The sequence below is a fragment of the Octodon degus genome, unplaced genomic scaffold, assembly GCF_000260255.1.
Source record: "Octodon degus isolate 3935 unplaced genomic scaffold, OctDeg1.0 scaffold00101, whole genome shotgun sequence".
Classification (NCBI taxonomy): Eukaryota; Metazoa; Chordata; class Mammalia; order Rodentia; family Octodontidae; genus Octodon; species Octodon degus.
Genome location: NW_004524677.1, coordinates 10,218,535 through 10,238,044, shown reverse-complemented (window position 1 = coordinate 10,238,044; position 19,510 = coordinate 10,218,535). Strand labels below are relative to the sequence as shown.

At 43.4% G+C, this 19,510-nt stretch overlaps 1 protein-coding gene across 2 annotated transcripts in view; it reads left to right on the top strand.

Annotated features, from left to right (window-relative positions):
• The window catches only part of Gucy1b1 (guanylate cyclase 1 soluble subunit beta 1), a 48,707-nt gene extending 32,404 nt beyond the window's left edge, over window positions 1-16,303 (top strand). For both annotated transcript variants that reach the window (XM_023723653.1, XM_023723654.1), the window contains 9 exons: window positions 1,517-1,747; window positions 2,854-2,970; window positions 4,052-4,185; window positions 6,852-7,049; window positions 11,614-11,851; window positions 12,858-12,998; window positions 13,568-13,722; window positions 14,028-14,154; window positions 15,139-16,303. In XM_023723653.1, coding sequence (XP_023579421.1) covers window positions 1,517-1,747; window positions 2,854-2,970; window positions 4,052-4,185; window positions 6,852-7,049; window positions 11,614-11,851; window positions 12,858-12,998; window positions 13,568-13,722; window positions 14,028-14,154; window positions 15,139-15,162 — 1,365 coding nt within the window. In that variant the 3' untranslated portion in view covers window positions 15,163-16,303. The remainder of the gene's footprint in view (window positions 1-1,516; window positions 1,748-2,853; window positions 2,971-4,051; window positions 4,186-6,851; window positions 7,050-11,613; window positions 11,852-12,857; window positions 12,999-13,567; window positions 13,723-14,027; window positions 14,155-15,138) is intronic.
• Window positions 16,304-19,510: the final 3,207 nt, after the last annotated feature.

Sequence of the window (19,510 nt, the reverse complement as noted above, 5' to 3'; positions counted from 1 at the left end):
AAATAAGTAATGAATCAATTGAAGGTACTTATATTTTAGTTCTAGTACAGTGTAGCAGAATGTGGATGGAAGGCCTAGGTTTTAAGATTAATTGTTTTCCTTTCCCTGTGAGTTAGAGAAATCAACATTGGTGGGGCATAAATTTTAAATGATGCATGAAAATATCAGTATTTAACCAGCATAGTAAAACTGGTATGATGGTGTGATGGTTATAGCAGTTATGTCTTAATTTTTACAAGAATATATATGAAGAAAAACACATGGTTGGCACACATGGCATTGTGATTGTTTAAGTGTAAGAAGGCTCTACAACGAGCTCCCAGCGAAACCGCTCGGGTGAGCAACCTTGGTCTTCATCTTCCTGGGACTTAAATCGGTCCCAACCAAACTCCATGTGGGTCTGACGGGGCTGAGGCAGAGTTTTTCCCTTTGGAAGAGGGCTCATTGTTTGCAGTGGACAGTGGAGACTTGCATCTTCTGTCCAACTGTGAGAGTAATACTTTGGGAATGTAATTTTTTCTTGAAGTTGTAGAGTTCTGCTTGCACTTGTGATTACATCTTCAGAACAAATCCCCAAACTGAATGCAGATATGCAGCATACAATTTTAAGGGCTTTTTATGAGTAGTATGCCTTTATCCTTTAGAGAGATCTAAGAGATGCTCCTGTCTATGCTCTCTGAGGCGCCTCTTTTCAGGAGCCCATCCAGTCTACAAGGCAGTTTTTATACTTTTGCTCTCATCATTTTCCACAGATGGGACCAAACACTCCATATGCACAAGTTAAAGGAGGAAGGATTTCTTTCCCTCCTGTTGGGATTTCAGACCACAGGCTCTGCCGGTAAGGTAGAGATAGCACCACATGTGGAAGCAGAGAAAGAGGATGAGACACAACCAGCTAGAGCAAAGGGGGTAAAGAGCAAAAGCTACCTTCTGGGCTGCTCTCCCGGGGTCCCAAAAACAGGAGCAGTCACCTATGGACTCATCAGCATATCAGTGAGTGCTGTGTCCTGCCATCCACCCACCTTCCAGAAGCCCCTCCACTGATGACAGGACACTTGGGGAGACCTGCTAGACCTCAGCCATAGCAGCTGGACATTGATGAGTAAAGGATTATGATTGCTTGTGTTGTGAAGTATACGTCCCTGTCCTTTAGCATCATGTTACCATGTTAGATAGTCACTGTCAATGGCTTATAGGCTGTTCAGTCAGCAGTTGTGCCTAGCCTGTCAGGACAGGAGGCGGTTATGTCCTGGTTCTACCAAGGAAGATTCCGGACAGCTGGAGAACTTAGGTCAGGCTTGCAAGTTTACTCTGGGTAATTAATTATTCAGTGTTCAATTTCACAGGTCGAAGTCTTGAAATCTCTTTCTATTTACACATTACATAAATTTATTTTAATATTTAAATGTTATGTTAATGTTTAAAATGTTGGTCGGTGCCATTCTCACTGTCAGCTTCTTATATTTAGATATTGAGGCTGAGCTAAAATTTGGTCCCTTCCATCTTTGACATCCAGGTTATTCAGCAAAGAAGTGAAGAATGTGATCATACTCAATTTTTAATTGAAGAGAAAGAGTCAAAAGAAGAGGATTTTTATGAAGATCTTGACAGATTTGAAGAAAATGGTACCCAGGAATCACGCATCAGCCCCTATACCTTCTGCAAAGCTTTTCCTTTCCACATAATATTTGACCGAGACCTCGTGGTCACCCAGTGTGGCAATGCCATCTACAGAGTGCTACCACAGGTAATTCTGAGGACAGCAGCTCTGCTCCCTGGGACTCAATGCTGTGGCCGCATGTGGTGCTCACTGCTCTGAGCCCTCGTGCAGGGGTCGGCACCGGATGTTGGCTCTTGCACGTATTTTTAACTGAAGTGTGGAGGAGCATACTGTAATTTTCTTTAGGGTGTCTGTTTATTCATTTTATAGTCACTTCCAGCGACACAGGAAATTATGTAAAAGTATTATGTTTATTTTAGTGAGAAAATGGAGAACATGCTAGCAGTCAACTGTTGCTAATTCAGTGTTGAGTAAATATCCATTATATATTTATGCCATCAGAAAACAGCTTTCCAAATTAACTACTGACATTTTCAGGGGGAAAGTGAAGGAATTTGAAAACACTGATGAAAGTGATTATCATTTTGTTTAGTAGAAAACGTGCTCAGGGACAATAGTTGGGGTGATGAGAACCAACATTTGACTGTTATTCCTAAGACCACTTGAAAAGCCTTCCTTTTACTTGTACATTCTCTCATCTACCAAAGTTTGGAATTCTCCCTGACACCTGTCTAGATGTACAGTACTATTTTGTTTCTAATTAACGAGACTTTTAATACAGGATTCATCCCAATGGGAGAAGGCACAGAGATACAAATCTGGAAGCAGAGAGTGGATGTTGGTGCCTTTGCCTGTCCCTCCCTGTGGCCCTGTGGTGTCACTGTCTGCCTGTGTCCCTGTTGTGCTGACAGGAGAGAGATCCCACAAGAGTCTTTCCATGTCTCCTCCCTCATAAGCAATCACCGAGTGTTGTTTACTTTTCTTATTAGTAGCCGTTCCTTGATAACTTGTAGGGTTTTTAACATTCAATTTCAAGTCATAGACATTTAATACCTCGTGCTACAGTTTAGAAGATACATTTTCATCCTTTCTCTTTATTAAAATATTTACTTCCATTAACTTATGCTCATAAGCTGGTTATCTGAAATCACATTAGATTTCTGTCTGATGTCTGCTTGATCCCTGAGTTGCGTCTGAGTCCATAGTCGAGGGTAGTTTCCTCCACAGCACCTAGGATGTTCTATTTATTTCAACTTAGGAAGTGTCTTATCTGATTCCTTATCTGATTCTAGCTCCAGCCCGGGAATTGCAGCCTTCTGTCCGTCTTCTCCCTGGTTCGCCCTCATATCGATATCAGTTTCCATGGGATCCTTTCACACATCAACACTGTTTTCGTCTTGAGGAGCAAGGTGATCCAACTCTTATTTCATTAAGTGTATGCAGGTGAGCTGTCCCACTTGGAAATGATTAGGAAGAAAAACAATCTTCTGCTACTTGCTGTGAGATGGAGAAATTAAAAGAGAGTGAAACCCTAATCTCACAGATGGGCTTGTGGGCCGCACTGCTGTGGCATAGGGTTTCGCTGAAGAGCACAGCCCTGCATCAGAGAGCAGAACGAGCTGAGTGCCTTGATGGGACAGCCCCATGATATTTAATAAAACCACCCTCTCTTCCCAGTAGGGGTACGCTGCCTTATTTTAGGAAGAACGGGTTTTGTTGTTGTTTGTTTCTTTGTTTTTAACTTGATCCAAAGCCAGTGACTAATTCTTCCTTAAATTGTTTATTATTCTCAATCCTTTGTAGGAAGATACAAGTGATAAAGCACTGACACAGCTGGTAATTTAGGTGGTGTCCAGGGCTTAGAGTTTGTGTCCTCGGTGTCCTAATTATAGCCAAACAGTTCTCTTAGAGTTCACACTTCCCACTCCCCAATTCTCTGCAGAGGTCGTACCTGTGCATTTGTCTGTGTTTAGGCCTATTTTCAGTGGCTCTGTGAATTGAGCATTGGCTTGTTTTATCTGTCAGTACACTGGTTCCCCCAAAAGAAGACCTAGTCAGGGAACAATCACCTGGGAAACCAGAAATCAGAAGAGCAGCCCCAGTCTGGCCTTAACCAGCATGCCCATCCCTTGCTCGGTGTCTACTCTCCTACGCAGGGGAGGCCAGGATGGGCCACCTGGGGCTGTGTTGCTAATCGCTAGTTTTCCAGGCTGATCATTTTCCAGCTGGGTCTTGTTACCAGGGAACTGTTATGCCATAGCCATCCATGAAAATCAAGGGTGAAGCGCGTCACAGAATCTTGTCATTTAAGTCTGTGAAGGTAGCTGCTGCCCTGAGCCCCGGAGGTGGCCGGCGGCTTTTCCCACTCCCCCGTGCCTGCCGGGCTGGTCTCCCTTCGGGTTACTGTGGCATGAGAGGCGAGTAGCCCCGTGCTGAGGAGCCGCGGGTGAGTGTAGACGCAGGAGTTCACGGCTGTGTCTTATCTCCAAGGAAGGGTTGCTGGACGTCGAGAAGCTGGAGTGTGAGGATGAACTGACAGGGACGGAGGCCAGCTGCCTGCGCCTCAAGGGGCAGATGATCTACCTGCCCGAAGCGGACAGCCTTCTGTTTCTGTGTTCACCAAGGTAACAGTGCTGGGTGCATGTAACTGAGGTAGGTCCCCACCCTTGGTTGGCAGAGGGCGTCAACCACATTCCCAGGTTTTGAGTAGTGCTTACAGTGTATTAAATGTATGTATTAATGGGGTTCTGTGTGATCTTTCATTTCATACATACAGCACCCACTGATCAAAGCCATCCTCCGTTTATCCCAGGAACTTTTATTCCCTCATGTATGCTTATGCCAGGAGTGTGGGTTCTCCTGGTCTTTTTATAGGATTCTCTGGAGCAAGAATGACCTTCCTGGGTACTTATTAATCAACTCAGAAGTGGCATGCTTTACAGGCCACATCAAAATCTATTTCTGAAGTACTTTTGTTGTCAGATCATGGCCTCATTGCCTGGTGCTTGCTGTATATCTTCAAACAGTTCTATAAAGCATGTAAAAGGGTAGCATAAATACGTGGAAATGCTTGACTCTTAGGAAATTAGCTTCGCTGTAGTGTGGCAATAAAGAATATGAAAATACTCTTGCTTCTAGCCCTAAGAGTCTATCAAAAAACTTCATTCAGATACATTAATGCATATTATTAAATTGAGATTTATTAAGATACGCTTTGTGTAATAAAGAGAGCAGCACAAGGCTATGACTTGGTATTTTCCACAATGAGAAAGCATTTTACTTAAAGCCTGCATAAAAGTTCAGAAGAATTGAAAAAGAATCTAAATTTGCTTTAGAGCAAAAAGAAAACATGGGGCTTGTGATGTGTGGGCATTTTGTGGACTTACAGTTGTGCAAGCTCAGTGTGTGTTCATTGTCCAGTAAGAACCACTGAGAAAGCTGGTTGCGGGAAGGCACTGGCTAAAAATCCAATTTTGTGTCCACCATGAACTCTTTGCATGTGAAGGTTCTGTCTTCAAGCACTGGAGAAGGTCTGGTGACCTTTGTAGCTATGGAGTATGTGAAGAATTCACAAAAGTAATATTTAAAACTAGACAAGAATATATTAATTGCCAATTAGTTGTGAAGTACATTTAATATGAATTAAATACTGTTTGTGATTATACATATTACATGAAGTACAAAAATTGCTTTCTCCTGAGAGATATATAAAAGTAAAAATTAAAAAGGTAAGATTATGAAATATAAAATTTCTAAAAGTGAATAACTTACATTTATCTCTCCTTATTTCATCTGTCAATGAGCATTTTCTTCCTCTGCCTCTCTCCAGGTTGAGATTCAGTAAAATGACAGTTTCTCACAAGGGACAATCCCTGCTCATTGAGAAGGGAGGTTTTCTGGAGGGTGTGACAAGAAGGATTTGGAATGTGCTTGTTACTTGCCGTGTGCAGAAATTGGCCCCGTGTTAGGGGTTCAGTTTGTCCTGTGAGACTTGCTGCTGTGTGTAGGAAGATTTGTGCCCATAGTAGATAAAACAAGATCAAGTTAAAGCAGTTTTACTCATAAAATAATTTTTGATAATCATCCTAAGAAAACAATTGTGTTAATAGTTCATTCTAAGGAGATGGCTCAGTGGAATAAGCGCTTCCCCGGCAAGCGCAAGGGCCTGAGTTCAGTCCCCAGTTCCACAAAAAAAAAAAAAAAAAAAAAAAAAAAAAAATCATTCATATAATCTTTTAGAACAATTAAATGGTTATAATTTAATAGTCTTCTAAGTCAGCATGGACATTTAAAACCATTCATTTCCATTTTACGTTTTGTCTCCTTAGGGCAGGTCTTATGTACCACTTGGCAAGTGACCTAGTATCTTTCCAGATCATGAGGGTTGTTTCCTCAAGAGGGCTTGAATTCTTTTTAACAAAATCAAAAGAGACATCTGTGTTTTCAGGAAGTCCTCCGTGAAATCATAACCCAAGTTTTCTATGTAGGGAAATTATTATCTCAGTAACTGGAAGTAGTTACTTTGTGTTGAAATAACTCAAACTAGTGTCTTTAAGACTTTTTAACCTATGAATAAAATATTTTAAAAGCAATGAACTTTTCAGTTACCAGAGTCTCACTGAATGAATAAACAATATTATGTAGCTCCACAGATTACTGAAATTGTGAAGAGGCCTGGAATTCAGCAAGATCAAATAATGATTTAGAAAAGTAGGAAAATTTTATCAAAGAAAATCAGAATAGAAGAACTAAGAGGTAAATGTAAGAATAACATAAAAGTGTGTGCCAGAAAAGCTTTTAAGCATAGCAAAAACAAGTTGAAGATGTACTAAATCTTGTAGTCCTGTAAACATTACAGCCAGTGGGAAAAGCAGCCGGTTAGAAGATTGATAGACTCCACAGTCAAATAATGAACTAGTTTCTCAGAAGTAATTACCGCTGAGAAGAGAGTATAGGTATCTTTCCTCTTTTTATAAAGAAAAAGGTTACATAATAAACACAGCCTTCTATTAAGGATCTGAGATGATTCTGCAGTGCTCTTTCCACACTGACCTTCTATAAAGACAGCTCTATGAAACACAACTTGATAAAGATGTAATTCAAGTTCACTTACCTTAGAATTTTAGATTTATGAGAAAATAAGGTCATCTTATAAATTCAGCTCCCAGAACTGTTTTCTCTCAGCCTGACCCTCGAACGGAAGGACCTGGCCAGATGTTGCCTGGCCGGTCCGGTCTTCGGGCTGCACTGTCTTGTGCCCGGGGACTGACTCTGCCTCTGTCTGTGACAGTGTGATGAACCTGGACGACCTGACCAGGAGGGGTCTGTACCTGAGTGACATTCCTCTGCACGACGCGACGCGCGACCTGGTCCTTCTGGGGGAGCAGTTCAGGGAGGAGTACAAACTCACACAGGAGCTGGAGATCCTCACAGACAGGCTGCAGCTCACGCTGAGGGCCTTAGAGGATGAAAAGAAGAAGACAGACACGTAAGGACGAGGAGGTCACACTCTATTCATGGTGTATCGCTACCCTGCCATAGGTCAGATTGATAGCCAGACTGAAAGGCCAGGGCCTTGCTGTAGCTGAGGAGGGGCAAACTCCTCTCTGTGTTCGTTCATTGGTTTGTTCATCCATTGCTTTGGGGTTTAGTAATTGAACCCCGAGCATCATGCACACTAGGGATGTGCTGTAACCCTGAAGTATATCCTGAACCCTACCTTGGCTTTGGTTGTGCATAAGGAAATAAAATCAGTTTTAATCATAGGAAAAAAATATATTCTAGTTTTAGAAGCCAGAGTAAAAGAGTATGTGCCAAAATAGCTCAGTGAAAAATGTGAGAGTGATTCAAATGCAGAGAGTCCAAGTCCTCATCTATCCATTCATTCATTCGGGCAGAGGGTCATCATCTGGGGTGTTGGGTTATGCTGAACCGTCTACTTACATTTTAGAAGATTTCTTCACATAACTGCAAATTATATTATTTAAGCAATCCCTGTGCTTCTAATTATAATGTCATTTACAAAGGTAGTACATATGTGGTGACATAAATTAGTAAAATGTAAAAACCCAAAGCTACCCTTTTGATGTGAATGATAAACTGAATTATGAAATATAGGCAAGTGACATTACAAAAATACATCCTTTTCAAGTTATAGATTTAAATGAGTATCCATCATGCCTACTACTATTTCCATGCTTCTGCATATTAGTGAAAAGCCTCGAGTCCTGCCTGTGTGTTCGAGCCCTGACCCAGGTTCCCTGTGGTGCTCATATGTGTAAATCTGGAGGCTACATCACTGTGGAATCCCACCACGCTGCCTCCGTCCCCATTACAGTCACCATAGTCCTTGAAAGCACCCACGATCCTAGCAGCACCGCTCGCACTCCTCTCTCACGTGGCACCTGTGCAGGTGCCGTGCGCGGAGACTGCACACAAGAAAATCCAGCAGCTCACCGTGGTCATAGCACAGCTGAGATGGAGGACTCCGGAGCATGGCTCCTTACTGGCGCGCCTTGGCTCTGCCCCAAGGCTGAAAGCTGGGCTCCCTTCCTTCAAGGACACTTGCTCTCTATCTTGCAAATGCCAGCAAGGATGCAGGAAAGAAACACGAAGTCTCCTGTTTCCTGCACAACAACTCGGGTATATTTGCTTGCTTGGCATGTGGCACAATTCCATCCAGGGACAATCACACTTTTCCATGGAGCTTGCAAGACTGCGCCTAGAACTGTGGTTGCACAGGTTTGTAAGTCTGAGGTCCTCAACGTGCTGTCTGCTTTTTATGTTATAACCCTCCCCTCCCCCAAAGTTTCTTGTTCTTTGTGCTGTGCCTCAGTGTTTCCTAGTGCCTACGTTTGCAGTTTTGGTAGGCAGCTTTCCGTCACTGTAACACATACCTAAGAGCATCAGCTTAAAAGGAAGAACGTGAACTTGGGCCACAGCTTCGGAGGTCTCAGTCCGTGGCCCCTTGATTGCTCCGCCTTTGCGCATGCCATGGCCCAGCAGAGTGGGAGAACTCAGCAGGGGAGCCTTCTGGGACGCCACCGAGGGGCGGAGACAGCTTCCAAGTGCACCATGAGGGCGTGCACCCCATCTGCACGGCTGATTCTACCAGGTTCTAGTACTTCCCAGTAGCCACTGTGCTTGGGCCTTTGGGGGACATTTAAGGTCCAGACAACTAATTGATACTCTAACAATGCACAATTTAAAGTGCAACAAACCCTCATATATTTTATATTTTATTGGAAACACCCCTTATTCACTTTGCCCTTAATTCCTCAGGGCAGGCAGTGTTGACCTCTCTCTCTAGGCCAGGAGCCCGGCGCAGGCACTGCTGGCCTTGGCAGGGTGGCTGCCCACAGTATGAGGTGCTGATCTGCGCTTACCCGGGACCCTTCTTTGTGTGGGTTTCCCAAGGTGGCGCCCACTTTTGAGTCTTTTTGTACTGTTTAGAGTGATGGCACTTCAAGAATTCTCACTTTTGAGAATGTTAGATTAGAATTAGACCTTTCACAAATATTTGCTTTCAAGGTGATTTTGTGATAAACCATTCATTGTTAATTTTCTTTAAAGCTAACTAGTTCTGCTGTTTACTTTTGATCTTCAAAAGTTGCCTTACTATTTTACAGTATGTTCTCTGCTTAGTTGTTAAAAATAAATGATGAGAATGTTCTCTAGTCCGTTCTGTACATTTAAGCTTCGTTCTTTGATCTGGGGAGCCGCGAGACAAGAAAGCCTCACTCGTTGCTGAGTCTTTAGATAAAAAGCCGTCGCTCACGTAGTTTGAGCATCTCTCGTCTGGACCCGTCAGCTCCCCCTCCTGGGTGCTGCGTGCCTGTGCGCAGCACGCGCTGTAGTAGTGCGAGTATTTCCTGCAGAAAGAACGCATTTTCTCATCTAGAACAACATCCGCTTGCCTCTGTCAGCTACTTCCACGGAAGAGTGAGGCCTGCTGAGCCCACAGAGCTGGCCTGCTTTGTGCGCTGTGACGTGCCGCGACCGGGCTAAACCGCTCGTGCCTGAGCGGCCTGCAGGGTTCTGCTTTCACTCTGTCAGGGCTTCAGGCTGTAATAGTGACAGCTTGCATGCTGAGAATTGCAAAACAGAAGAGTCCGAACAGAGGACCTCAGTGATGCTTTGGATACCAGCTACAGCGAGGCCTGGGTTTTCAGCTTATTCGATTGCCTGCTTTTGCTTTGACTAGAATTGGCTTGGGTTTGCAGACATAAAATAGATTAAAAAAATAAGTGATTTCCGTATTCCTTCTGTCTCTCCTTTTCTCTCTTTCTCTCTCTCTCTCTCTCCTCTGTCTCTCCTTTCTATGTCTTTCTGTCTCTGTCTCTGTGTCTCCTCTGTCTCTCTGACTGTCTCCTCTCTGTGTCTGTTGCTGTCTCTCTCTTTCTAGCTCTCCCCTCTGTCTCTCGCCCTGTCCTTGTTTGCATCTCTTTGTCTCTCTGTCCCTGTCTGTCTGTCTGTCTCTCTGGCTAATTTTACAAAGTGTCAAAAGAAATTACCAACAGAATGAAAAGACAGCCCACAAACATGTAAAAAAATCTTAACTAATAATCACTCAGACAAAGGTCTTCTGTCTAGAATGTATAAAGAAATAAAAAAAAATCGGAGTCCCAAAACTCAAGGACCCAATCCAAAAATGGGCCTCTGAGATGAATGTACACTTCTCAGAAGAAATTAAAGAGGCGAATAAATCCATGAAAAAATGCTCCACATCACTGGCCATTCAAGAAATGCAAATTAAAACAATAGTGAGATACCATCTCACCAGAGAAAGAACGGCTATCATAAGGAAAACAACCAACAAGAAATATTGGAGACACTGAGGGAAAAAGGAACCCTTCTCCACAGCTGGTGGGCATGTAGTCTGGTGCAAACATTATGGAAATCAGTGTGGAGACTGCTCAAAACACTAGCACTGAAAATCCCATTCAAACCTGCTATTCCCCTACTGGAAATTTTCCCAAAAGAATTGAAAACATCATATCATAGTGATACAGGTGCGCCTATGTTTACAGCAGCACAATTTGTGTTAGCCAAATCTTGGACACAACCAAAATGACCATCACCTGACGAATGGATGAAAAAGATGTGGGGTTTTTATACAATGGAGTATTACTCAGTTATAAAGAAAAACAAACTCAAAGCCTTTATATGTAAGTGGACACAACTTGAAGCTATACTCATAAGTGACATAAACCAGACCCACATGGGTAAATATTGTATTGCCTCCCTAGTGTAGAACTTGAAAGAAGAAATGAAAACTTAAAGGTATAACAGACATAGTTAAATGGAAAGAAGCAGAACTTAAGGTTTCAACAACAAAGAGAGAAAGGAGAAGTTAGGAAATAAGGTAGGGACAAAATCATATATGTATATATACAAGATGGATAAGGCAATGGTCCTAAAAATTTCCATCAGGTTTTTGAAAATAGTAGTCAGTGGGTAGAATTCTCACCCTGACTAACTCTCTATGTTGATATCTGTGAACTAAGCAACTACACTGAGGACAGCAATGTGTAACACTAAAACCATGCTTGAAATACCTGTCATGTTGGTCTTCTAAATTTGTACTATTTCTAATGCCATGTCAACTATTGCTATACTTTCTTTAAAGTAAAAATTTTTTAAAGGTAGGAAAAGAAAATGAGAGACAAGAACAAAAATTTAAGAGTTCTTGAAAGCATGTGATGATTTTCAATCATATGTCCCATCTTGCATAGCTCTATCTGTTAATCTGAGCAACAGATTTGATGATACAGTTAGATATTATATCAATCACTGTTAATCAGGTATTCTTGTTTTGAGAATCTGTAATGTATGTATTGTTGTAAGTTACCCTGTTTCTGTTTTTGCTTTTGTTTTTCTTGCTCTTGATTTTACTCTTCAAAATAAAATTTTGAAAAAAAATTAAAGTAAAATCTTTTCTCTTAGAGTGTCGTATCAGAACCCAGAGCGAGCGGCACGGGTGGTCTGTGCTAGGCTAGCAGACACACTGCTAGTGGTGTTCCCTCACAGAGACCTTCTCCCAATGCCAACAGGCTGCTGTACTCCGTCCTGCCCCCATCTGTCGCCAACGAGCTGAGGCACAAACGTCCCGTGCCTGCCAAAAGATACGACAATGTGACGATCCTCTTCAGCGGCATCGTGGGCTTCAACGCCTTCTGTAGCAAGCACGCATCTGGAGAAGGGGCCATGAAGATTGTGAACCTTCTCAATGACCTGTACACCAGGTTTGACACACTGACTGACTCTCGCAAGAACCCGTTTGTTTATAAGGCAAGTCCTCCTCTCCTGAGAGCACACCGCGGTGGTCTTCCGAGTCTGGGCTTCTAAGCTCCCCCTCTGTAAGAACCCACAGGGTGGCACTGTGGCCACAACCGTGGTACACTGAGCTGCCTTGTGGCCACTTGTTAGCATTTCCTTAGCAGTTATCTCCTGTTACTACTTTCTCTTCCTTGTCCCCAAAATGACTGTCTCCCGGACAGCCGGCTCCCTGGCTAGCGGCCCAAGTGCACTTAGCTTAGCCCTCCATGCAGGTTGTTCGTCACATTTCGTATAAACGGAGCTGGCACCGGAGTGCTGGCAAGAGACATTCCTTCTGAAATGCATAAATATTTTGCAATGAAAGAAGTTGTGGAGCTCGGGAAGTGTCCTGGGACGCAGGTTTGGTTTTAGATAACATCAATGTGAAGATAAACATTTATAAGGCAGCTCTGTCCTTTGTTTCAAGTAGAAGCAAATATAATAATGGAAAAGTAAAGCCAGTGGAATATTGCTTTATAAAGGCAAGAGTGCTAAGTAGACCCTCCGGTCACCAGCGTGACGCAGTTTCGCAGGGACTATTTATTGTGAAGTTAGTTTCGAGACAGTGTGGGCCTTGGTGAGCACATCATAAAAGTCAGCAGTTAGTGGGCAGGATGGATCACTGAACTGCAGGCCGTGGCCTTTGGGCCTTCAAACCATCGTCATTTTGGGGTAAAGTCAGGTGATTTCTCTACAGCATCATGAGAGGATCGCAAGTGGAAAGTAATTGCTTACTAGAGGAAAACTAAATCAGTCTGCATGTGGCCATAATCTCAGACTCTCGGTGCCAGGTATGGAAATTCCGGATAATTACAAAGTTTCATCTTGTTAGGGTTCTACATATCAGAATTTAAAAGGAAACAATAGCAGGGAGTGTTTAAAGTTGTTGATAACCCTGAGAAGTATTTTTATTAGAGTGACAAATGAAATAGTCATTTTTGCAGTTACCAGTGAGCCTCTCCCTTGTGTGCCCTATTAGGTGGAGACTGTTGGGGACAAATACATGACAGTGAGTGGCTTACCAGAGCCGTGTGGGCACCACGCACGGTCCATCTGCCACCTGGCCTTGGACATGATGGAAATCGCCGGCCAAGTTCAAGTCGATGGCGAATCTGTGCAGGTCGGTGGGCAATGTAGGTGGAAGGCTTTGTGGATAGCTGGCCTCCACACTCGATCAGAGTGTCACTTGCACCTACAAGGAAGGACAGGTTAACAGAAATAAAGAGCACAATTCACTGCACCTGTGGCATTACTTTCAATAGATGGGAGATGTATGTCTTATTTTAAGTTATCTAGTCTGTTCCATATACTGAAGGTCTTGAGGATGAGATTTAAAACAACCACCTCCTGCTGCCCTGTGCACAGTCCCGTCCTCTGCCCTTCACCTCCTACAAGTGTGCAGTCCACGTCCTTGAAGCTGCCACACCTCCACTGTTTCTTACTGTTTCTTTTGAGAGAGAAAGGGAGGGGTTTTGGAGCTGCCTGTAAAATCTTTGGAGCCTTTCAAATTCTCACATTTTTATGTAATGATTCTCTCTTACTCTGTAATGTAAAGTGTGTGCATGTGTGCACACGTGTGCCCATGTGCGTGTGTGTGCGCACACACACGTGCATATGCGTGTGCATGTGTGTGTATATGTGTGTGTGTTTGTGATCAATGTTATTAAAGCCAAGCTTTGCTTTCTGCAGATTACAATAGGAATCCATACAGGGGAAGTGGTGACAGGTGTCATCGGACAGCGGATGCCTCGCTATTGTCTCTTTGGAAATACTGTCAACCTGACCAGCAGAACAGAAACCACAGGAGAGAAGGGGAAAATAAATGTGTCTGAGTACACATACAGGTGGGCGGAAGGCGTTCGCTGTTCCCTGCAGGGCAGGGCAGGCATGCCCTGCATGGGGCCGACTTGGGTAGTCTTGTTATGTAGGTTTGAAAGTTCCTCCCTCTACCCCGACCGCCGCCACGTTGAGGTTTGTTTTGCATTTGAGAAGGTTGTACCGGTGTCCCCACTTAAGCGAGCCACCTTAGGGATCTCTGGTGTCACTACTGCTACCATGACCATCACCGAATTGCAATGCGGCTCGGGTCTTCTTGCTCTCTCAGTTATAACTTGTCCCTCTCTCCTTGTCTCCCCGGCCCGTCTTTCAGGTGTCTTATGTCTCCAGAAAACTCAGACCCGCAATTCCATCTGGAGCACAGAGGCCCAGTGTCCATGAAGGGCAAAAAGGAGCCCATGCAGGTTTGGTTCCTCTCCAGAAAAAGCACAGGAGCAGAGGTATGAGTGGTGGATCCCATTCTGCCTTTTATGATTACCCAACCACTGAAAATGTGTTTTATTTGGAAAAGGTCCATCTTACAGAAATTAACTCTTAGTAAGCTGGTGGGTGTAACTGAGGAATTACTGAGCCAGTGGGAACATTAACAATATTTTAGAGGATGCTGTGTGGTTGCCAGATTTTGTCCTTTTATGAAATTAAAGCCAAACGCCGAGGCTGAGGAGGCTGCGCTTATGCCTCCTCCCCATGGTTGTGCAAAGTGGCTATTCTCCAAACCGTCTGCCGGTGAACTTCTTAAAGCTTTAGGTTTTCCTGAGAGCTGGAGTATCTCCTTGTGGGATATGTTAGGATTTCTTAAAATCCAATCCCTCCTGAGTCTTATCAAGAGACTCGAATGACATGTACTCTACCAGGTTCTAAATGACTCCGCAGGGATGCTTCAGGCTGTTAGGAGCACTGTGTGGTGCGCAGGCCTTGCAGCACCGTGTGGGCAGCCTGGCCGCAGAGCGGAGCTCACGCTCGCGCTGGCGGGGCCTCCCGCTGCTGGATGGGCTGCGCGGACGCCCGGCTGAGCTGTTGTTCCCCGTATCAGGAGCTCTTTGGAGGGGCGTGAGATTACCTATCACGATTTTCAAATGTATGTCGGCACCCTCTAAAAATGCTTTTTGAAGAAGAATATGGCAGATCCGAAAGGGAACAGAATGCCACGTTTGTGAACATGTGTCGTGGTTCAGTTATTGTGACTTGAAATCGTTTGTCTGTGAGGTCGGCATGAGCGCCGAGAGTGCCTGAGCACAGAGCCTGCTGCACCCAAGTGTCGGGATCTCTTTTGGGTGGCCTGAAGAACAGTGTCACCCTGAACTGTGGTTGCCACGGATGGTGGGACGTTATGGATACAAACGCAGACCCTGTTCCTAGAAAGAAAAATATCCGGGGCAGGCTTTCTCACCCCACATCAACGTCTTTTCTTCCATTTTTTGAAGGGAACAGGCCAGGAGGACAACTGAACGGCAGCTTGTGAGATGAGGTGTCCCAGGGCGCCGCCGGGGTCTGCGACGCGTGCCGAGCCAGGGGCTCTTCCGCCCTGCGCGAGGCGTCACCACCTCCCGGTCTGCCCGTCATTTCCTCCGCAGGGCTCCTGTGCTGTCGTCACTTAACTCTCGCTCCGCTTCTGAGTATTTCTGTGGTTTTGGTAGATTATCAGAAGTTTGGCTTCTAATGTGGGTGTTGTGAACTTCTGTGTCTTCATGTCTACTGTGCGTTTTACCTAAAATGATGATCTGCTAATAGTAGCCGCCCAATAAACATTTGTTGAATTACAATATTTGTTGAAGTAAAGGAAACTGAACAGTATTTGGCACTAGATATATCCATATATCCATATATATATATATATATATATATTCCATATATATGCATGTATGTATATTTTAATGACTATAACATAGAACAAAATTTATATCATGTTGGTGTATATTGTTATAGAAATCATTTTCTAAAGAATGAATTCTAAGATTTAGGGAAAATACAGTTTATTTTGAAATGTCTGAAGAGTTAATATACCCTGCTGAGAAAAGAGTGACTATTTTGTAGTATGCAGACTCCCTCTGGAAACGCAGACTATGTGGTCCCGGTCTTTTTGGTCGCGGCCTCCCGCCCCACAGGCTGCCCTCTGCACCGCCTCCCCGTGGTGACCAGGGCAGCCGCATGCAGCTGCACAGGAGTCCGCGCTGCTCGCGGTAGCTGGTACGTCAGCTCGGGCCACCTGACAGAGCCCCTAGGGCCCCTAGTCACCCCCAAGAGGCAAACTGGAAATGCGCCGCACCTAGAGCCGTCCTTTCTGGCTTTCCTCCCAGAAATCAGCCTTTTCTTCTTGGCTTAGGAAAATGCGGTTTCATCAAAGGCATCACCCCGGAAAGCTGTTCGATTGCAGTGCAGAGTGCGTTTCTATCAAAATAATTGGCTTGTTGTTCTAAAACTGTCTCTAGTAATTTATTGATACCTACCTTTATAAAGTATAGTGCAGATACCTTTCTGTAAAAAGGCTTCTCTTTAAATTTACTATTTCATATCAACATATCAATATATGTATAAATGTTCCATGTTAATGTGTAAAAGAATCTGCAATAAATTATTTTTTCCACTTGACTCCAGACAATTTTTATTCTAATAAAATGTGACCATTATCACTTTTAAATTTATTCACATTATGTTATAGATATTTTAAAATTTCACCTATACTAAACTTTTCATTTGCTGCTGATATATAGATAGATAGATAAACAGATAGATATAGATATAAATATATGTATATATCTGTGTATCTTGAATTGCAAGTGATTTGTTCTGTGAGTATTCCTCAGAATAAGTTTTAACTTGATAAATGAGTGACATCTTTGGTATGAATAGTGTGTGATGCCAAATGTCAGCTGAGCCTTTGGCCTCTCCCTCTCCTCTCTCTCCCTCTCCCTCTCTTCTCCCTCCCTCTGCCTCTCCCTCTCCTCTCTCCTTCTCCCTTTCCCTCCCTCAGTCCCTCCCTCCTTATTTCCCTTCCTCCTTCACTGTCTCCTCCTTCCCTCCCTCCTTCCCTTCCTCATTCCCTATTTCTCTCCCTCCCCCTTCCCTCCCTCCCTCCCTCACTCTGCAGGAGCATGGGTGAGGTTGTGGAGAAGATCTTGTCTATCTCATCTTCACATCTGCAGAGGAGGAGAAGCAAAAGGCAGAGGAATTCCTTATGAGATTAGGGAGAAGTGTAAGGTGTGGGAAATGGTGAAGAATTTTGTAGAAAAGCAACACCCAAATGTACCTGCAGCAGGGTGAGTGGTGAACCTGCCTAACAATGCACTGTCACGCTTCCATGGAACCCTAAAATGGAGGCAAGCAGGTGTCATCGAATGGCTCCTGTGGTAAGGTTGTAAGAACAGAAAAGGATCCCGCTGAGCCCCTGGACAGCAGTGGTGCATTAGGGAGCGTCGACGTCTCCTACACAGCAGTGCTCTTGTCCTCGCAGCCAGCAAGGTTTTCAAAAGGTCAGTGCAGTTAATTTGTTTTTTTTCTGATACTTTGTATTTTCTTTACTATTTTGTATTATATTAAAGTATTATAATCATTTTATATGAGTATTTTTGTGGGTGAATCATCTGAGTTTCCATTGTTTCTTAGGGGAATTTGCTTTGCTGTGCAAAAGTTTTGGATTATAAGCATGCTTCAGAATGACATACTTACAAATCAAGTGAAGGTTTTATTCTCTCTCATGTGTGTGTGTGTGTGTGTGTGAGAGAGAGAGAGAGAGAGAGAGAGAGAGAGAGAGAGAGGGAGAGGGTGAGGGAGAGAGAGTGTACTCCATCACTGAGTTAATCCACAGCCCACAGAGTGCATTTTAGTGGCTTCTCCTAGGACTACTCTTAAATGTCATTCTTTCATACTAACTTGACAGAAAAGAAAAGGCTAGACATGGGAGGAATACATAGATAGATTTAAAATGCATGAGCTTATCTACAAAGCTGACAAGCCTTCAAGAGTTACAGACATACACAAATAACTAAAACATTTCATATTCATATGATACAGTGAAAATCCCCGAGAAGGTCGGGCTTGAGGCTCAGTGGCGTAGCGCTTGACTCTCGCCCCAGCAGAAAAAGCAATCAAAATAAAACAGAAACTACCAAAAAATTTAAAACCAAATGTTATGAAGAAGTCTATCAGCTTGGTTTGGAGACATATGTACATGTTCTTAACTTTAAAACTGAAAATACATACGATCTACATTTGAGAACTAATTTTTATTTCGGTCTATGTAAATCTGCGGTTGAGGCGGTGGCCAGCTCAGTGGGTAGCGTGACCCTCTGCAGTCTGTGCCTGATTCCACAGATGCTGCGTCCTGCTCCTCAGGAGCGCGGTCCTGGTTGGGTCTCCGCGCTGGGGCTTTGCAGAGCCTCCAGAGGGCAGCAGAGGATGTTGCTTGTTGTCCAAGTCCAGAAAAGACCAACGCAGGACAGATCTTTCTCGCAGGAAAGTGCTCCCTCTGGGCCACCCAGTGACGTCGCTTCCTGTGTGCCCGCTTGAATTCGTTCCTACTCTCCCACAAATTCAAAAGAAGCCAAAAAAAAAAAAAAAAAAAAAAATTTCTACCCGTAAGAACACTCCTGTAGTATCAAATCCGCTCACACATACCTTGTTCAGAATGGCAACCGAGAATTTCCTCTGATTCAATAAGAATTTGCCAAAGCAGGCAATTTGTAATAGAAAGAATGGATCAATGTCATAATTTTGAAGTTACCTGAGGCTTCTGTTAAAAGCTATACAAGGTACACAAAGTAAATACTGTTTATAGAAGTAAACTTTATTTACAAGAGTAAAACACAAAAGTGTATTTTTAAAACCATTTAATTTGCATTAACAAAAACATTGTGATGTTTCTTAGTGACCTCTATCAGAGAGGAGAATGTAGTGTAGGTGACCCACCTACCACTGTACAGAGGCTCGAGAGTCACCCAGTGACGTCGTGTGATGTATTAGAACTCAGTTTCATACTCTATTAAAAAAGAAGCTAATATTAAAAATATCAAAACTCCATAATTTGTTTTGCTGAAAATGCCAGATCATGCGTGCTGTGATTTGGCTTGGTCATTTTGGAATTAATGCTACGAGGATTAGCAATCGACGGACAGTGGCTGGATTACTGCACGATTGCAAAGCTTGCTCCTAAGAAATTAAATCTGAAGCCGACATCTGGTGAAGGCTGATTCCAAGTTAAACCAGAATGAATAGATGCAGAGTCTTACGTGTGTTTCTGGTACAAATGCACGCTATAATATTTACCTGATTACACCAGCTAAATTCAGATTCTTTAATGAAGAGTTTTATGTTTGATTTCCTAAAGCATGGGGAATTGTGTCTTCATCCGATTGTTGTCCTCCAGCGCAGTGTCTGCGCTGCAGTTGGTCTCAAGTGGGGCCTCAGAACTCGAGTCTCCCGTGTATCCTTTTGACTAGGAAACTATTACTCAGAAACTAAAGATAGGAAAGTTCAGTGTTAAGTAAAGGCCAGGTTTCGTTGTCATGAATACATTTTGCTGTCTGTTTTCTAAAATGCTGGCCACAGCTGCCTACCCAAAGTTTGGATCATCCGGAGGGAGCAGTTATGTGCAAGTAAAATATGAGCACGTGTTTAAAAAATCCAGAAATACATTCTTGTGATTCTTCATCACATGAGTGAGTTCCACTGGTCCCCATAAAGATAATATGAGACAGTCCTGGAGAGCAAAAATGCTAAATCTGACACAGTGATTGCTGACAGTTTTTTAAAAAAGGATTTTAAAAATGCACAATTGCCATGCTGGCCCCACTGAGACTG